This window comes from Dermacentor variabilis, chromosome 1 (genome assembly GCF_050947875.1).
Source record: "Dermacentor variabilis isolate Ectoservices chromosome 1, ASM5094787v1, whole genome shotgun sequence".
Taxonomy (NCBI): Eukaryota; Metazoa; Arthropoda; class Arachnida; order Ixodida; family Ixodidae; genus Dermacentor; species Dermacentor variabilis.
Window position 1 is genome coordinate 41,660,790 of NC_134568.1, and position 18,047 is coordinate 41,678,836.

The window sequence follows — 18,047 nt, forward strand, 5'->3', positions numbered from 1 at the left end:
ACATTTAATCTCTTTATAGTAGCAAGATAACTACAGCGAAACTAGCACACATACCAGTGCATAATCTCCTGGCACCACGATGCTTTCAAAGCTCAAGTCCTTAAAATTTACCTGAAACTCCGGCATTATTCATCCAGCCAAAGCCAGCCAGCCAACCTCAAAAGCTTTAGCTCGGTTTGATGAAATTTTAGCCCGATTTTGATGAAATTTGTTGCATTTGAAAGAGAAAGCTAAATTCTAGTGACTTTTGGAAGCGGAATTTCGATTGTTGGCTTGAATTTTTCTAAAACAATTTTCAAATATTTGACCGTTTGAAAAAAATAGAAGCACGAAGTTTACAAATTGATAGCTATGCATCAAGAACTGATATCGCGGTTCTGTAAACGGCATCCATTAGATCATTCAAAGCGGACAAATTCAATATGTCATTTTACATCTTACATGAATTTGTTACGTTGGTTACAACGGTTTTACAAAAGTTGTATTTCCCTATGATTAAATTTTTTTATATTCATGTGTAACATATCAATTTAGTCCGCTATGGATGTACTTTTAGATGCATTTCACAGAATTGTATTATAATCTTTAGTGGTTGAGTTACAGAGTTGTAAACTTGATAGTTTCGTTTTTTGAAAATTTTTGATTTTCGCCAATTTTTAATAAAATATTGACGACCTAACTCAAAAATTCGAAACCAAGAGTCACTAGATTTTAAGTTTGTCTTTTAAATGCAACAAACCTCGTCAATTTTGGTGCAGTGGTTGCCGAGAAAAACGAATTCTCCTTTTACATGTATTTAGATAGGAGCACTCGAGCTAAAGCTTCCTCTTAAGGGCGGAGCACTTCCAGTTGTTCATTTTATACTCTGCAGAGGCCACGTGTGCTCTCATTTTCTACTATCGCTGAACTTTTCCCTATACTATTGGCGTTCCGCTTCACAGCATCAATAGACAGCACGCAGTGATTCTTAAGCCAAATCCGCCTCGCTAAAATGCATGAACAATAATTTTTTGAATACATATTTATTATACGAAACGCTGAAAGAGCTAACAGAAGCAAGTGCGACTAATTACGTTGCAGCATTTCAGTGGATGCTAACTCACTGCACTATTCCTGGAAACGCTTCAGCGGATGGAACTGCGAATCGGGTTCACAAATAAAAAAAAGAAGGGAGAGATTAAACTATCCTCTTTCACGTAGTGAAGACTGCTTGCTCCTGAAACAGTGACCCGGTCGCCTCAGCAAGAATACCTAGTTTGATCAATAGTTTGAAAGCACCGAATTATTATTTTACTGCAATGGGAATTATATGAAAACTCCCGACGCATTTACACCATCGGTGTGCATGTCGCCGTCACCGTGATGTTCCGTATAAAGTGCAAGTGCGATGACACTGCGGCCGCTCGCCGTATGCTATGGGTGTGAATGAAAGCGTGCAAATGTGAGCCGAGAAGGATGGCGGCTCGAACTAGCGCGCGCACGGGAAGAAGGCGGGGAGAAAGCGCGCAGTCTTTCATCGCGCGTTGGTAGCTGGGGGCGCTCTACTCCAACGGAGGATGGACAAGGTTGAGAAGTGAGGGAAGCTCATAGTAAAGTTGATTATGAAGAACGACTGAGGAATATGGAAGAATGTAAATGGACTGGTAGAGTGTTCAGGTACTTGTACAGAAAATAACATTGATTCACAGTGGAGGAAAAGAACTAGGAAGCTTACCAGCAAGTATGCGGCCTGTAGGGTGGGCAAAACAGCAACAAAGAACGTCAAGCGGAAAGTCAGACAGGCTGAATTAATCTCATGGGTGGCGGCAATGTAAAAGAATCCTGCCATGAGTAACTACTTAAGAGGAAAAAACGAAATTCGGCGTAAATTCTGATGGCACGTAGGACTGATGTCTTATAACACCTTTGGCAAAAGTAGAATATGGCCTCTTTGCTGGCAAGCAAGCAAGATGGTGTGAGGGAATCCGAGTCAGGTGTCGGATGTGTGCTCTCAGGATATCAGTATCTATGTATACTGTCAAAGGAGTGTCTCCAGCAATGGCCACTGTCGCAATCGATGACGTAGTTTTGGGGAGACCGAGACAAGTTCTTAGTGCTTGTGCTTGCACACTCTGAAGTTTGCGGATATTTGTAGTGCAAGTATTTCCTAGCACATGTAAGCTGCACTGCACGATGCCCAAAAACAGTGCTTTATATAGTTGCGGGCAAATTTAATTCTATTAGATCGAGGGTCATTCACCCTAAAGAAATATACACTTGGCACATGGCCAACTGGGTGGCTTCACAAAAAAGCGCTTGCCGTTTTAAGCGTTTTCTTGGAAACCACCAGTATCTTAGATCTATATTGTATTTTCCGCTGAAAGATACACGTACAATGCAAGTCTATGCTTATTTTCTCAGAAGTTTATTTAGTATGTTATGTACGGGTATAATTACGGGTCTGTACACTCGTCTGTGAAACTGAACTTTATGTCGCGGATGAAACGAAGCACATGCGTTTATATATGCAACTGCATACACGTGCATCTTCTGTGGGTCCCTGGACTCATGCATAGAACTTTTGGATATTACTGACTGACTGTTTTTGTGATAATTTTGTACCGCATTTCGTTACCAATGTTGTGGCAATAGTATTCTTTGCCGGGCGACGAGGAGTAGCCGGTGCCACTTGAAGGCGCCATTCTTTCCTAATAAGACACGCCAATAAAAAAAGCACAAATCGAACATTAGGAACGAATAAGCACTTTGTTCGGATGTACAGGATTTTTGGGAGGATGCGAACTATTGCTGTATATAATCGGTAAGGTCTGGCTCTCTCATAGACGTAGCCTGCTATAATGCGCAAGTCGTCATCGTTTAGGTCAACACTGTGTTCGTGGAGATGAAATTTAATGTATTTTAGCTGAGATGTTATGTTTTATTACAAAAACAGTTCACGGCTTCAAATATTCGAAAACTTTTCGGAAAATATTTGCGTTTACAAATGGTAGCAATTCAATTCGAAGACCGCATTGAATTGCTTCGCGCGCAAGACTACAAAAAGGAATTAATAGTTCAATGCGACGCAAGCGACAGAGGTATGGGCGTGGTACTTAGTCAGGTCGGCGACGATAACGAGGAGCATCCTATCCTCTATGCCAACCGTAAAGTAAATCTAAGAGAGGAAGCCTACAGCGCTTCAGAGAAGGAATGCGCTTGTTTAGTTTGGGCCGCCCAGAAGTTGTCGTGTTACATGTACGGAGCGAAGTTCATCTTCGAGACCGACCACTGTCCTCTGACGTGGCTCAATCAAATGTCACACAAAAATGGCCGCTTGCTCCGATGTAGTCTTAATCTCCAAGAGTACAACTTCTCCGTTAGATGTAAGAAGGGAAAGTTGCATAGCAATGCGTATGGTTTGAGCAGGCTAATTTGAATTCTGCGTTTGAGGGTCCCGCCTAAATTTTAGGGTTACTAGTGTTAATTTTATTAAGCCAAGAAGATCGCATCTCATTTAGCAAGATTCGCTCCATGATTGCTGAATTTGTCAGCACGAAATTGCTTCAGAAATTGGCATAGCGAAATGCAGCATTTTTTTTTGTTTCTGCACTTATTTTTTTTGGAAGCCTATTCGCACTTTCCAGCGACTATAGGGGGCGCGGAGAACGTTTCAATATGGCGGGGATAGAGGTGATGGAGCCGACACGAAAGCGTGCGCGTCTACAGGTGCAGGCGGCTCACGGGCCTCTAGTATCTCTAAGCGCGATCCTTGATCTTGCAAAGGAAACGCAGAGATGTGTTGTAGAAGGAGAGGCTGCGTTTAACGCTGGCCATATAATATGCTGCGGTATACGAGCGACGACAAGCGCGGCTGTCGAGGTCGAGTCACTATGCCTGCAGACAAGCGCCGTGAGAGGCCCCCCGCATACTATAAAAGTTCAAGTCTGCAATGAAACCGGCGCCGTAAAGGTCAGTATTTCACCTTACGTTTTTTTTAAAGATATACGTGATGTACGAGAATTGACACCAAGCAGTTAATTGGTGGCGCTCGGATGTAAACAAAGCGCAGTACCCCTCATGCCGCTGCATAATATAAACGTTGTGTGCATTGATGACGTTATGTGCATTCATGGCTCCCTGCAATGGCTTATTTGTGGAATGCTTGTTAAAAATGCCAGGTAACACGGAAACATTTCAGTAGTGCCGATTTAGAAGCTATGAGCGAGACAATGAGGTGTGCCAGCGCGCCCCGTTTCCAGCATGATTAGCGTTTTCGCGTGCTGTACGGCGATTTCGCCAAAGTGCAACGCGTTAAATGCAATTATTTTTTTACTTACTTCTCGGGCTTAAACGCGCAATTTCGTCGTTCTAGTGTCATAAAAGCACCAATGTGTTGTTTTCGGCTTCCAGAATTCAATGTGCATGTGGGAGCCTACGCATTTGCCCTGTAAATAATTAGCGCGGTTTTAAGGTCGTTTGCGTGCTTAACATTGGTTTGATTGTTTTCAGGGAGAATGCACGTGCAAGGCCGGTCTCTCTGGTCAATGCAAACATTTGTTTGCCACTTTGATATATTTGAACAGGTAAAACTTTATACATCATGTGTTTATTTATTTTCATTAGTTGGCTTGCCTGTAATGTGCATCAAGTGACAGTGAATATGTTTACCTTATGTCGAACTAAGAGCCACATTGTAAAAGGCGAACATAGAAGTCAGTGGCAATGATGCCTTTTCAATGCCATCTGGGGCTTGTTGTTGCACTAGGAACAGAGTTTCAAGAACATGCACACAGCAATCAATTGAGTATGTGTTGCTTCAGTCACTTCAGGTGGGCACAGGCTGTATTAATAACCACAGAATGCCCAGAAATGTTTTAAACGTTCTGGGCTTTTTTATTTGTTTACTGTAGGATTTTGATTCTGAATCTGCTGTAAAATATTGTTGATGTAACTTACTAACACGGAAACAAAGGATGAAACAAAATGGAACCAATGTACACAAGCGCTAACTCAAAACTGAAATGGTTCCCGTCTGTCTCATTTTTTTTTCCGCACTACCAAGTTGCATCATAGAATTCCAACTAGCCCCATCGCGACACTGTTAGGAAACATTTTCTTGAATCATATGAAAGATGCAGAAAAAAGCCAATACACAGAGTATTTCAGCAAGGTATGTTTATTTTGATGTACAGGACAAGTGCCACTTCCCTGGATGCATTGTCATGCACGGATGTGCAACAACAGTGGGGACGTGCCAGTGCCGCCAGCATCTACAAACCAAGGCCAATTAGTTTGTTTTGCCACGTCGAGCAGCTTCAACCAATAAGTGTCCCTGAAGATGTTCAAGCCCTGATTAGGAAAGAACTTATCGATGCAGTACCAAATTCTGCACTGGCAAAACACAAAACTCGTGCAAGAAAGTCAATCCCTTTCACTAGCAATTTGAACATAGTCCGCGCCATCGACACAATTTTCACACAAGGTTGCTACTTGAGAGAGCACACAAAATTTTCATTTTTTGAATCGGTGCTAGATGGTGAAAAAACAGTACTGAAAAGGTTTACTCTTGAACATCTCAATGAAAATGAAAAGAGTTTCTATCTTCAAAATGTGTGCCTCTCCTATGCCAAAGCTAGGGAAATATGCCGCGAGACAACTGATCAGTCATCCACTCTGTGGCACAGCGAAAGAAAAAAAAGAATTACTGGAAGCATCTGCAGAGAACTCTACACGTTTGAAGAAAGAGGTACACGCAGTTGGGAAGCAAAGCTGGACAGGCTGTACTGCAGGGAGCCTTTCAAGGGAAATGAAGCCACAATGTATGGAAAAGACAACGAGCCTCTTGCACTTGAAGAGTACGAGAAGACTCATAACGAAAGCGTGAGCAAGCTGGGACTCGTCGTCATTCCAGATGTTCCTTGGCTTGGCTACAGCCCGGATGGAATAAGTGAGCAGAGGGGAACGAACATCTTGCTGGAAGTGAAGTGTCCTGTTCTAGGCAAGCACTCTAGCATACAAGACCTTGTAAATGCTAAGAAGCTGGCATTTATTGTGTGTGATGGAGAAAATTATGCATTGAGACGTGCTCACAAGTATTATTCCTAGGTTCAACTGGGCATGCTCCTCCTTAACATGAATCTGTGTCATTTTATAGTATATTCGAAAGTTGAGAGCCTTGTCATTCATGTGCCGAGAGACACCGAGCATATTCAGGCACTTGTAGACAGGCTGCAGTATGTCTACTTCAAAAGGGTACTACCTAAGCTTGTGCAGATTAGCAAGGCTTGAAAGTATGTTGGTGTTCATAGGTTTTTTTCGTTGTTGATCACTTCCATTCAGTGGGAGGGGGGATACTTAGAAGAAAAGCTATTCAGTACTTTGTAATATTTACGAATTGCAATATATTAAAAAATTAAATTATGGGGTTTTACGTGTCAAAACCACTTTCTGATTACGAGGCACGCCGTAGTGGAGGACTCCGGAAATTTCAACCACCTGGGGTTCTTTAACGTGCACGAAAATCTAAGTACACGGGTGCTTTCGCATTTCGCTTCCATCGAAATGCGGCCGCCGTGAATTGCAATATATGTAGCAGCAATTAAGCAATTGTTAATTATATTTACTGTTCAATGTCTGCTAAGGAAAGTATAGCAAATTGTGAGAACTGAAATGGCAAGAGTTTTTGAAGCATCGAAGAAGCAAAATGAGGAGTTCAAGTTTGGTTCTAGGTTTTGCAGCATATGCATAAATGGCCAGCTGCAAATTTTGCTTGTATTCTGTCATTTAGTGCTTTTGGATGTCTAGTCATGGAGTTTCATTTTTTACTCTACAACCTGTGATGTTTTCTCTGCAAATGACACCTTTACAAGTGTCTACAGTGCACATGTTGCAAAAAAGAGAAGAAAGCTGTTGATCCTTTTTTTAAGCAACTATTTATTTTGCATTCTTCGAAAAGCTAGTCACACAGCAGCTCATAATTCCTGAAGAGCTTGTTTGCAGTCACTCTAAAGTACTTGAGCGAATACAAGTAGTTTTTTACTTGAAAATTAGTGCTTCTGTGTTTATAACTGGTCCTTTGTACCTGATATACTTGGCTGCTTTTTTTTTTTACTTGTCAGTACACGTATCACACCTATAAACATACCACAATAAACATTCCTCCTGTAAATGTGTGTCTGCGTTTTGCTATGTGATATTCAATATTTACTATTTGTTAGAAAATGTTGATATTCGCCCTCCTCTCAACTTTCATATGTCTCTTAACTGAATGTGTACACATCACTTCCATTTGTATAGGTTGTCTGCAAATAAATGTATGCCACATGCGAGGCTCTCGCATGCTCGTATATTTGCCACCTGCTCTCGGTTCACATTCTTCACGTCTTTGTGGTTGCAATGCCCACAAGTTCACAGCTGTACTTAGTCACACATTGCAATGTACACGACAAAGTGATGAAAAAATAAAAAAAAATAACCATCACGCCTATTTGACCCAACAGCGCATACTATAGACAGTATGTATAATTGAACAGCTGATGATGTCGCACAAATTAAGTGGAAAATACACCAAAAGAGATTGTTCTGTTAAAGTAACATTAACATTCGCCAGTTTGTGTTCCGTTAACCATAGCAATATGTGTCTGATCAACACTGATAGGTTAGTGAGGGCTAGGATTCACCTCAATTTGAACAGGGAAAGATTAAAATTGGTCAAGAAGAAACAAGCCAATCTAGATGCAGTAAGGGTAAAAGCAGACCAATTCAGGCTGGTAGTTGCAAACAAATATGCAGCCTTAGAACAGAGATGAAGATGACATAGAGCTAATGAATGAAACCGTTACGAGGATGGCTTCAGAGGCAGCAATTGAAGTGGGAGGCAAGGCACCAAGGCAACCAGTAGGCAAGCTCTCCCAAGTAACAAAGGACCTAATAAAGAAGCGACAAAGAATGAAAGTGTCCAACTCAAGAGATAAGATAGAATTTGCGAAACTGTCAAAACTGATCAACAAGGCGAAAATAATTGATTCGAAATTATAACGCGATAAAGACTGAAAAAAGCCGTAAAAGATGGACGCAGCATGAAATCGGTGAAGGAAGCTTGGCGTAGGTCAAACCAAGATGTATGCACTAAAAGATAAGCAGGGTAATGGCACCAGCAATCTCGAAGTTATAGTAAAAGCAGCAAAAGAATACAAATGGGTTGGAGCACATGCCAGATCCTGGCTGGAAGCTTACCATTATCATTAAAAAGAAAGGTATACAATCAGCGCATTCTACCGGTGCTAACATATGGGCAGAAACGTGAAGACTGACAAAGAAGCTTGCGAACAAGTTGAGGAACGCGCAAAGAGCGATGGAACGAAGAATGTTAGGCATATAGTTAAGAGACAGGAAGATAGTGGTGTGGATCAGAGAGCAAACAAAGATACCGAATATACTTATTGACATTATTAGAAAAATTTGAGCTGGGCACATCATGTAATGCGTAGGTTAGAAAACCGGTAGACCATTAGGGTTGCAGAATGGGTGCGAAGAGAAAGGAAGCTCAGTCGAGTACGGGAGAAGTATAGCTGGGGTGATGAAATTAAGAAATTCGCAGGCACTAGTTGAAATCGGCTGGCACAGGACAGGGATAATTGAAAAGTCGCAGGGATAGACCTTCGTCCTGCAGTGGACATAAAATAGGATTGCAATGATGAGGATGAATTGTGTCAGCTTTGCAAGCGTGCTTACTGAAATTTATCATCAGCCAGTATTGGTGCGCACAAGTTAGTTAGCCCACACGCAACTGTGAACAGCTCATTGATATAAGGCAGCATTTCCCAGGACAGAGTTGAGTTGAAGAGCTTAAATATTTTAACTCGTTGTATTGCTCGTTCTACATGAACCCGTGCCCTAGCAATATCAGCTGTCCTAAGGGCATCATTGCGGTCAAACTGGCAGTCCTTTTTAGCAAAAGGTGGCCGAATTACGCCAATTGCACGGGCAGTGCACAAGTCATCAATGAAAAAACCCCTATCGACCATAATGTCATCTGTGAATGACTCGAACTTCTCCAGTATTGCACACTCAGCTGTAATGGCTTTGTCTGAGGCTCGTCCACCAAATGCTTCACTGATGAATGTTATTGTGCCAGCTGGACTTACACATATGAGAAATTTTACAGTGTAAGTCGACTTGTATTGTGAATATGTCAGTAGCTGACATTTCACACAGCGAGATCTTTCAACTGGGATTTCTGTGCAATCTACAACACCTCGCACTCTCGGATACTGTTTAAAGTGCGAAGGCATATTGTTTAAAATTTCCTCCTTTGAAGGCCACTCAATGGCAGCTTTCAGCACTGCAGCAGCAAGAGGCAGTGTGTGCACAAAATATCTGTGTATGGACGAAATGCTGCATTGAAAAAGTACACTGAGACAGGAAAATGACATAGCCTGTTTCAGAACTATGAACACCAAAATAACTCTGTCCCTCACAGAAGCTTCCATCCTATTTGCCGCCTCATACTTCTCTACGAGTGAAACAATCTTGTTTAGAAGTGCATGAGAAGGTACGCCAGTCAAAGTGTTTAGGTGAGCATCAGAAAGAAGCACGTCCGAAATCCTAAATTTTTGTGTGAAGTCCAGTGAGTTCACTTGAACGGATTTGTTTAGCTCAGGTGTGTGGCCCAGCTCTTGAAGTTCAACAAGTGCCCTTGCAGCGTCTCGTTCTGTAACGCAAGAAAAAATTTAGAGCGAAATTGGTACAGTTTTAAGCAAAAAGTTACCTGCTGTTGTTCGTGAGCAAGAGCTTGAAAGGGGGGGAAGCCAATCCTGCACAGGTGGGTCTGCAATACAATGATGGTGAACTAAATCCTTCATAAAACCATGTGAAGTGTCCTACAACACGGTGTATTCAGTCCTACGGCAAAATAAAACAAGATGCATTGCACTGGCTTGCCTTTGCTCTAAAATTCAAGAGCAGAGAGAGAAAGTATCAGATGCGAAAGGCGGGGAGGTTGGCAGGGAGGTTACCTGGAAGGTAAACATCCACTTTGCTAACCTGGTGCACAGGTGAAAGGGTAAGGGGGGTGCCGAAATATTACAAAGAAAAGCACAAAAAGTGAGAAAGATCATAGAGAAAAACACATTCACACACACAGAACACTATTGCATCAGAGTCACTCCAGTAGGTTACTTGCCTAAGGTGACATTAGAAAAGCCTTAGTCTCTTAATAGTAGAACGTGTATTTATCTAGGTGCCCAAAATCTTTCGGCGATACCACTCTCGATATATTGCCCTTTGCAGTTGCACAACCGGACTCGCCTTGTTTGGTGAAACGGCAAACTTAAACATGCGGTAACGCCTATGCATCATCAAAACTTGGGTGCGAAGGTCGGAAAAAAAATTCTCACCATTGTATTCACTTTCTTCCAAATTATCAGGAAGCTCGCATGCGCAATCTTCATTAATGACGACTTCAGATACGTCGTCCTGTTGGCCCTCGTTTCCTGCAACATTGTTAGGTCAATAGAAGAGATGCTTTAAGACCAAGCAAAACAAATACAAGATCACAAACGCTTGCGCAGTACCTCCGATCGGTACACAACTTTCACTACAGCCAAAAAAAGTAGCGAACGCCTTGCACATTGACCGCCTGTTTGATTTTCACACAGAACGACTAAGAACAGATGCAGAATACGTTCGCTAGTGTGAAATGCTCACTACGCAGCGTCAGGCACCGTCGAGGAATATTTACCGAAACAGCGCGAGTGCAGGCAGAACATTTAATAAACGGTGACACTTGCGTACTTAAACTTACCTTGAGAATCTGTGGGGGGCTTTCTTCGGGGAACCCTAGGCCTCACACTTGCTTCGTGGGAGCGCATAGGGATCTTTTGCGAAGGCACGGCGTTTCTTTTCAGCCGCTTTCGTAAGGGCTTCAACCCGTCTTTAAGGCAAAATTTCACAATCAGCTCACCACAAGAATAAAATGAAATCATTGAGAGCATCGCAACAGTCAATTACTCACCAAGGTGGCCCCAAAAGAAGTCGTCTTTGTTAAAATGATCGCTACATACGACCATTTCTTCGCTCACTTGCTTCCCGATGCGGAGCTTGATCGCCCACAACTTCCTCCGTTTTTTATCTTTTGGAAAGTGGTGCAGGCTCACTTTTCCGGAAATTGCACGATTTGTGCATTGCGGCACACTGCACATGCGGTTGCTCTTCGCTCGTCGACTGTTTTCTTCCATAACGAAGAGCACAAGTACGCCAACGCAGCTGCAGAAACCGCGTGAGCGAGAAATCCATCACCCCCTCCCGGCTTCCGAAAAGATCCGCGCGGCGGCGCTAGCGTTTCTGGAAAGCGCGAATAGGGTCTAAAGTGAGAGCCAATGTACGTCACCTCGGCGTAGAGCCGTGTTGTGGGGTTCATTTTGCAGTTGGTGGTCCTTGTTGGATGTTTTGGGGCGGTGACATTACACAAGTGGTCGCTGCGAGCCAAGGCATCACCCCCTGGCCACCAGGCATTCTCTTCCTGCCCAGCGGTTATCTGCGCTAGACAGTCGAGATTTTCCGGGACATGGAGGCGCTGTTAAGAACGGCCAGCTGCAGTGCAAGTTTGCCATCCATTTACGCAAGCCGTGGCAACCTCATCTTCGAACGCCGCCGCCAACCACTGGCCATGGCGCGACTAAGTCGACTTTGTGTCGGGAACAATTCGCGCATCCTCCACTCTCCGTCGCTTTAGCTAGGATGCGTTTGACGAAGTAGGCTTTGTGCTGAAACCGCCACCGTTACGGTCTGGCCTCGTCGCCGTTGTGACTGAAGGAGTTCGACGAAGCAGGCTTTGTGCGCAACACGACAACGCCGCCCTGTTCTGCTATGAGTGGGGGAGTTGCCGCGGGAGCACCGACGAAGGCCCCTTCCCACGTGCCGACTAAGACGCAGGACAATGGCTACCCGGGCGTGCTACCCGGGTCCCCTCCGAGTTCTACAAAATTCGTGTGGTGTCGGTTTCGGACCGTGAACACGTGTGTGTGTATGCATGTGTCTGTGTAAACTGTCCCGCGGAGAGGCGGCAGTTTACGATGACTAAACGAACGTTCGCGTTACCTTGTATCGCGGGAGGACCGAGTGTTTAAAAACTGCTGTTGTGCGGATGCTCGGCACACTTAAGCAGTCTCGTTGGACTGAGACACTCTCTCAAGCAGTCGTGTTAGACTGACGTACTTTCTCTCGCAGTCATGCTAGACTGATGAACTGCATGTAAATACCGTAAATAAACCCCTTTCCTCGTTCTCGATGAGAAGCAGTCCTTCCCTTCATCATCCTCCTCAGCGTGGATAACGGCATTGGCGAGCTACCTTCGAATTGATGCCGGACTCCAATCTTGACAACGGGTTACGAGCGATGGGATTCAGCCCCCAATCCTGACACCATGGAGGCTTGGACGCCATCCCCGGGCGGTAGTGACAGCGAGCCCGAACGGACTCAGGCGCTTAGGAGGGTCGTGGACGGAGGGGGATTAAGACCCGTGGCTCCGTGTTTCGCGCCTGCGCCATCATAAAGCAGAGATGCAGACAGCCTGCTATCGGCCAGAATGCCTGTTTACATCTACTTCTTCTTCCCCTCTCCATCCATGGAGTCCGACCGCGCGAGCCTAAGTGTGTCATTCTCTTCAATACAATATATAAATGCAAGACTCTTCTCTTTCAAATCGCCTTTGGCATATGCAGCGCGACCCACCTCATCAACCAGCCTAGTGAATACGCATGCAGTGCTTCTTAGCGAGTCAAAATAAGAGAGTAAAAACTTGAGAAATGTTTTTCAGGAAATTTACTTAAACATTTTTTAGAACAATCGCGCATATGTGGAACTGAATCCAGTGAGCATTCTGCGCCCAATCGAAAAAACTCCTATGCGCCATATTCACTAATTCCAGTGAGCCACATTGCGGTGGCATTAAAAAGCCGTTCATTCCTGTGTATCATATGTGGCCACCATGTGACATATGGAACTGTACTAGATTTTATATATGTCCTGATATGTTTTCCATGTTTTCCAAGTATTACGTCTCCTCCATCTTTGATTAAATCGACTGTTATTTCATCTTCTCCTGCAGCTCTTGATCGTTTCATCTGGCGGCTCTTTATACGAAGTGTCTATGGACTGCAATGTCATCCCAATGTCGTGTGTAAGAATTGTAGTCGTGCATATCAAAAAGGGGTATGTCGCCTTGTCGTCGTCTGCCTTATCCACACCAAAGACGACGTTGAAAAGAGGAGCAGCTTCTCATCGGGAATGAAGGAATATAATTTACACCAGGAATAGACAAGGTTACTTCGCAACACTCTGGCGTGACTGAACTGATGTACACCGAAGGAGCCGAAAAATGTCTACCTGAATCCCCTCTGCCCTCCCTATATCTGTAGGTCAGAGAAACCGACAGGTACACCTTCTTCTAATCGGAGCATCTAAAGTAACCGAAGACTCCGCCTTCAAGAGATGGCCACGCGCAATTACATATTACCTTTGTTCACTAAACACAATGTGGGAATAGCCACCGGCCCAAGCAGTTAACTACCCCAGAGACAGGAGGGAACCACTTGCTGAAGAAGGGGTTCAAACTTGCCTCACTCGACCCATATCGGCTGATTGAACGGACAATCAATTAACTGGTTCGTTTGACAGTCGTCTTGAGCGGCTAGCAATGGCCGTTACACTTGCTTTCACAGGAGCTTCTTGATCCCGTCATCGTGATCCGCGGTCGAGCAGCATCCAGAAAACACCGCTTTACAACCGCGCATTCTTCGTCAACCATGCATGTCACGCAATGCCATCACCGCTGGTCCGGTGGGGCGTGCTGACACCTTCACGATGCTGAAGCGGTTAACAGTTCGCTGATGCTACTGGCTTATCGTAGCGATGCATTCGTCGTCACGCCGTCATCGTCACACATTCGTTGTAATTCCAGCATCATCATGCCGTCATCGTCATTCCAGCTTCTTCGTCATGCCATCGCTATCACGCTGTCGTCATCATACCATCGCCGTCGCTCCAGCGTTATCCTCCCGTTGACGTCATGCCAGGATCGTTATTCCAGACTCGTTATATGTGTGTCATTGTTGTCATAGTGTCATCGCCATACTGTCGTCATCATGCCGTCGTGGTCGCTTCGTCGGCGTCATTTTGTTTGTAGCGATTTCAATGTGGTCATATCAGTATAGTCCTGCCCTCGTCGTCATTTCATCGTCCTCGCAGCTTCGTTGTCATGTCTTCGTGGCCGTTCAATCATCATCATTTTGTCGCAGTGATTCCGCTGTCATGTCATTGTCGTCATGACGTTGTCCATCCAGCGTCATCGCCGCAATTTCTTCGTAATCATGCGTAGGATGCGCATGATCAAGAGCCACAAGTTCCTGTCGAGCGAGTCGGTTCCCGCTTATCATTTGCTGTATGCTTGCAAATGGTTGATAAACTAGAACATTGTTCTTTGCAAACACTAATGACAGGTTCGTGTAAACCGACTCCCATAGCGTGTGGGATCCGCATGTTTTCTTTCTTTTTCTCATTTGCCAGCTGAATAGCAAAGCCGGCATTGCTTGACCGCTCTCTACATGTACTTGCGGGATAAGCACGCCATGTGCACCAGAAATCTCCGGCATGCGCACTCTGGGCTCTTTTTGCGAATCTTTTCAGAGAAGCGTGTCAATTGTAATGTAAGAAAAAAAGAAAAAAAGTGGGCTTTGATAAAAGAAGCAATCTCCGGTAGCACTCGCCTAACCTTCCAGTTTCTGACCGGCTGTGGGATGTAAGTCAGGAGGAAAAGGCAAAGATGCCATTGATAATAGTTTTTGGACTGGAAAACAACACTCAAGTGCTCAAGTCCCACGCTGCTCGTTTTGACTGTCTGACACACAACAGCCAATTTGCGGAGCGGTGAACTTGTACGGAACTATGCCGAGCAAGGTTTCCAAATTAAAGAAAGTTATATCTCCCCTAAAATAAACATAAAAATGAGGTAATTACATAAAAGAAACGCCAAAAAACAAGCCATCTTATGCGCTTTATATGATATTTTCAGATGGAGCGCCTCGTTGCGAAAATCAGGCCTAAAACTGAAGGAAAACCAACATTTTGGCACGTTTGTCATACTTTTGCCAAAAGTTCGTAAATTGTACTGGCGCCATCAATTTTAACTTGAAGTACAGCCCTAGGACAGTGAAGTAAAATAATTACGATGAACAAATGAGTAGGTATTTCGCCAGTGAAGCATAGCCAACTTGGCGAGATTTTTTCAACATTTCTAGCTCCTTAAGCTGCGTTTCCAACTGAAGCTTCCCATAAAGACCAGTGCATATTGACATGTGCTTAAATTGTTTATGTTTTTGGTGACCGTTCTCGAGATAATTTTTGTTACAGTGTTATCGCTCAGCCCAAGACGCGCAACGGACGTTTCTGTATCGGCTAGATATATTATCGCTGATTTTATCTGTTGGCTATCGTTCACCCAACCGTGTAATCAGATTGAATTTGCGATAGGAATTGTGCAGTACTTTCTGAAAGGCATGCAGCCACCAGCAACTACGCCGCCATCTTGGACAAGTGATGTACAAAAGCAGACGTGCTTGACCCACAGAACCAGATTTCGACGATTGGCGAGTGTGCTCTCCACTCTCAATGTGCTGAGCAATAATTTTTTTTTTGCTGGGCGCAGGTTCGTCCAGTGAACAGTTAGTTTCGTAACTTGCGTTGCACACTGTAGTTCATTACCGTCACTAAAACGTGACAGTATTGAAGATAAATCATTGTAGGTTCAGCGGACGAAGTAGGGCAGCATTGTGCACTAAAATAAGTTTGGTATTAATTTTCTAGCGGAACCATGTTTCAAGTACTTTAGTAAGCTTAAGGAAAATATCACGTTACACAAAAACATATAAGGTATCCCAGCTAACGTTAAAGAAGTAAGGGGTTTTACGTGCCAAAACCACTTTCGGGCTATGAGGCACCCCGTAGTGGGAACTCCGAAAATTTCGACCACCTGGGGTTCTTTAACGTGCACCTAAATCTAAGTACACGGGTGTTTTCGGATTTCGCCCCCATCGAAATGCGGCCGCCGCGCCCCAGCTAACGTTATCCAATATGTTCAATAAAATAAAATATTTCAAAAAACACGGTACAAACTACGATTATAAAATCTACGATGTTTGGTGTTCATAGACACTGACGAGTTAACACCGCAGTTCTTATAACTGCATCTCGCACTGTGTTTTTTGAATAATTTGCTTCGTTGAACGGCTTGGCTAACGTTAGCTGGGAAACACAGTATACTAGAAAATGACTTCGAGTAAGGTAGTAAGTAACCATGTTTTTTTTACAAGAAAATCTGAGACGCACGAGTAAATCGTCTGGGACAGTTGGTGTGCAGTAACCCTGTTTTGTACGACAGAAGTGCTAAACAGTAGCTCACTATGGTGAAATACGCTAACAGAAGGCTGCTTTTCTACAACGTAAGGTTAAAAAAACACCACTTTCGGAAAGGAAAAAAAATGGAGGTGCCGGGGTTTGAACCCGGGACTTCTCGCATGCGAAACGAGCACTCTACCTCTGAGCTACACCCCCGCATTTAATCACATTATAGTAGCAAGATAACTACAGCAAAACTAGCACACATACCAGTGCATAATCTCCTGGCACCACGATGCTTTCAAAGCTCAAGTCCTTAAAATTTACCTGAAACTCCGGCATTATTCATCCAGCCAAAGCCAGCCAGCCAACCTCAAAACTTAAGAGGAAGCTTTAGCTCGGGTGCTCCTATCTAAATACATGTAAAAGCAGAATTCGTTTTTCTCGGCCACCACAGCACCAAATTTGACGAGCTTTGCTGCATTTAAAAGAAAAACTTAAGATCTAGTGACTGTTAGTTTCGGATTTTTGATTTAGGTCGTCAATTTTTTATTAAAAGTTGGCAAAAAATGAAAATTTTCAAAAAACGAAACTATCAAGTTTACAACTCTATACCTCAGCAACGAAAATTGATAATACAATTCCGTGAACTGCATCTAATAGTACATTTAAAGCGGACAAAATTGATAGGTTACACATGAATGTAAAATAATATTGTAAAATGGAAATATAGGTTTTGCAGAACCCTTGTAAACAACGTAACAAATTCACGTAAGATATAAAATGACGTATGGAATTTGTCCGCTTTCAATGATCTGATGGATCTCGCTTACAGAACCGCAATATCTGCTCTTGATGCAGAGTTATGAATTTGTGAACTTCATGCTTCTATTTTTTTCAAACTTTCGAATTTTTGAAAATCTTTTTAACAAAATTCAGGGCCTAAATAGAAATTCCGTGACCAACAGTCACTAGAATTTCACTTTCCCTGTCAAATTCAACAAATTTCATTAAAATCGGTCCAGGGGTTATCTCAGAAAATCGTTTTTGCGTTTTTACATGTATTTGAATAGGCCGCGTCGGAGTTGGGCCCGAGCTAAAGCTTCCTCTTAAGAGGAAGCTTTAGCTCGGTTTGATGAAATTTTAGCCCGATTTTGATGAAATTTGTTGCATTTGAAAGAGAAAGTTAAATTCTAGTGACTGTTGGAAGCGGAATTTCGATTTATGGCTTGAATTTTTCGAAAACAATTTTCAAATATTAGCCGCTTGGAAAAAATAGAAGCACGAAGTTTACAAATTGATAGCTATGCATCAAGAACTGATATCGCGGTTCTGTAAACGGCATCCATTAGATCATTCAAAGCGGACAAATTCAATATGTCATTTTACATCTTACATGAATTTGTTACGTTGGTTACAACGGTTTTACAAAAGTTGTATTTCCCTATGATTAAATTTTTTTATATTCATGTGTAACATATCAATTTAGTCCGCTATGGATGTACTTTTAGATGCAATTCACAGAATTGTATTATAATTTTTAGTGGTTGAGTTACAGAGTTGTAAACTTGATAGTTTCGTTTTTTGAAAATTTTTGATTTTCGCCAATTTTTAATAAAAGATTGACGACCTAACTCAAAAATTCGAAACCAGCAGTCACTAGATTTTAAGTTTGT

General features: G+C 43.2%; 1 protein-coding gene, 1 long non-coding RNA gene and 1 other non-coding gene across 3 annotated transcripts; 1 reads left to right on the forward strand and 2 right to left on the reverse strand.

Moving 5' to 3' along the window:
• The first annotated feature begins 3,614 nt into the window (after window positions 1-3,614).
• Window positions 3,615-7,327, forward strand: LOC142576699 (uncharacterized). Its single transcript, XR_012826927.1, has 2 exons — window positions 3,615-3,948; window positions 4,489-7,327. It is a non-coding gene; the product is annotated as an uncharacterized LOC142576699 (long non-coding RNA).
• LOC142576698 (uncharacterized) lies at window positions 7,050-11,317 on the reverse strand. The gene is made up of 5 exons (XM_075686943.1): window positions 10,994-11,317; window positions 10,784-10,912; window positions 10,377-10,472; window positions 9,749-9,808; window positions 7,050-9,691 (listed from the first exon to the last, which is right to left on the reverse strand). The coding sequence occupies exons 1-5, from the start codon at window positions 11,214-11,216 to the stop codon at window positions 8,709-8,711; spliced, it is 1,491 nt and encodes a 496-aa protein (XP_075543058.1). The 5' UTR covers window positions 11,217-11,317; the 3' UTR covers window positions 7,050-8,708.
• Window positions 11,318-16,515: 5,198 nt separating this feature from the next.
• On the reverse strand, window positions 16,516-16,587 carry TRNAA-CGC (transfer RNA alanine (anticodon CGC)). Its single transcript has one exon. It is a non-coding gene; the product is annotated as a tRNA-Ala (tRNA).
• Window positions 16,588-18,047: the final 1,460 nt, after the last annotated feature.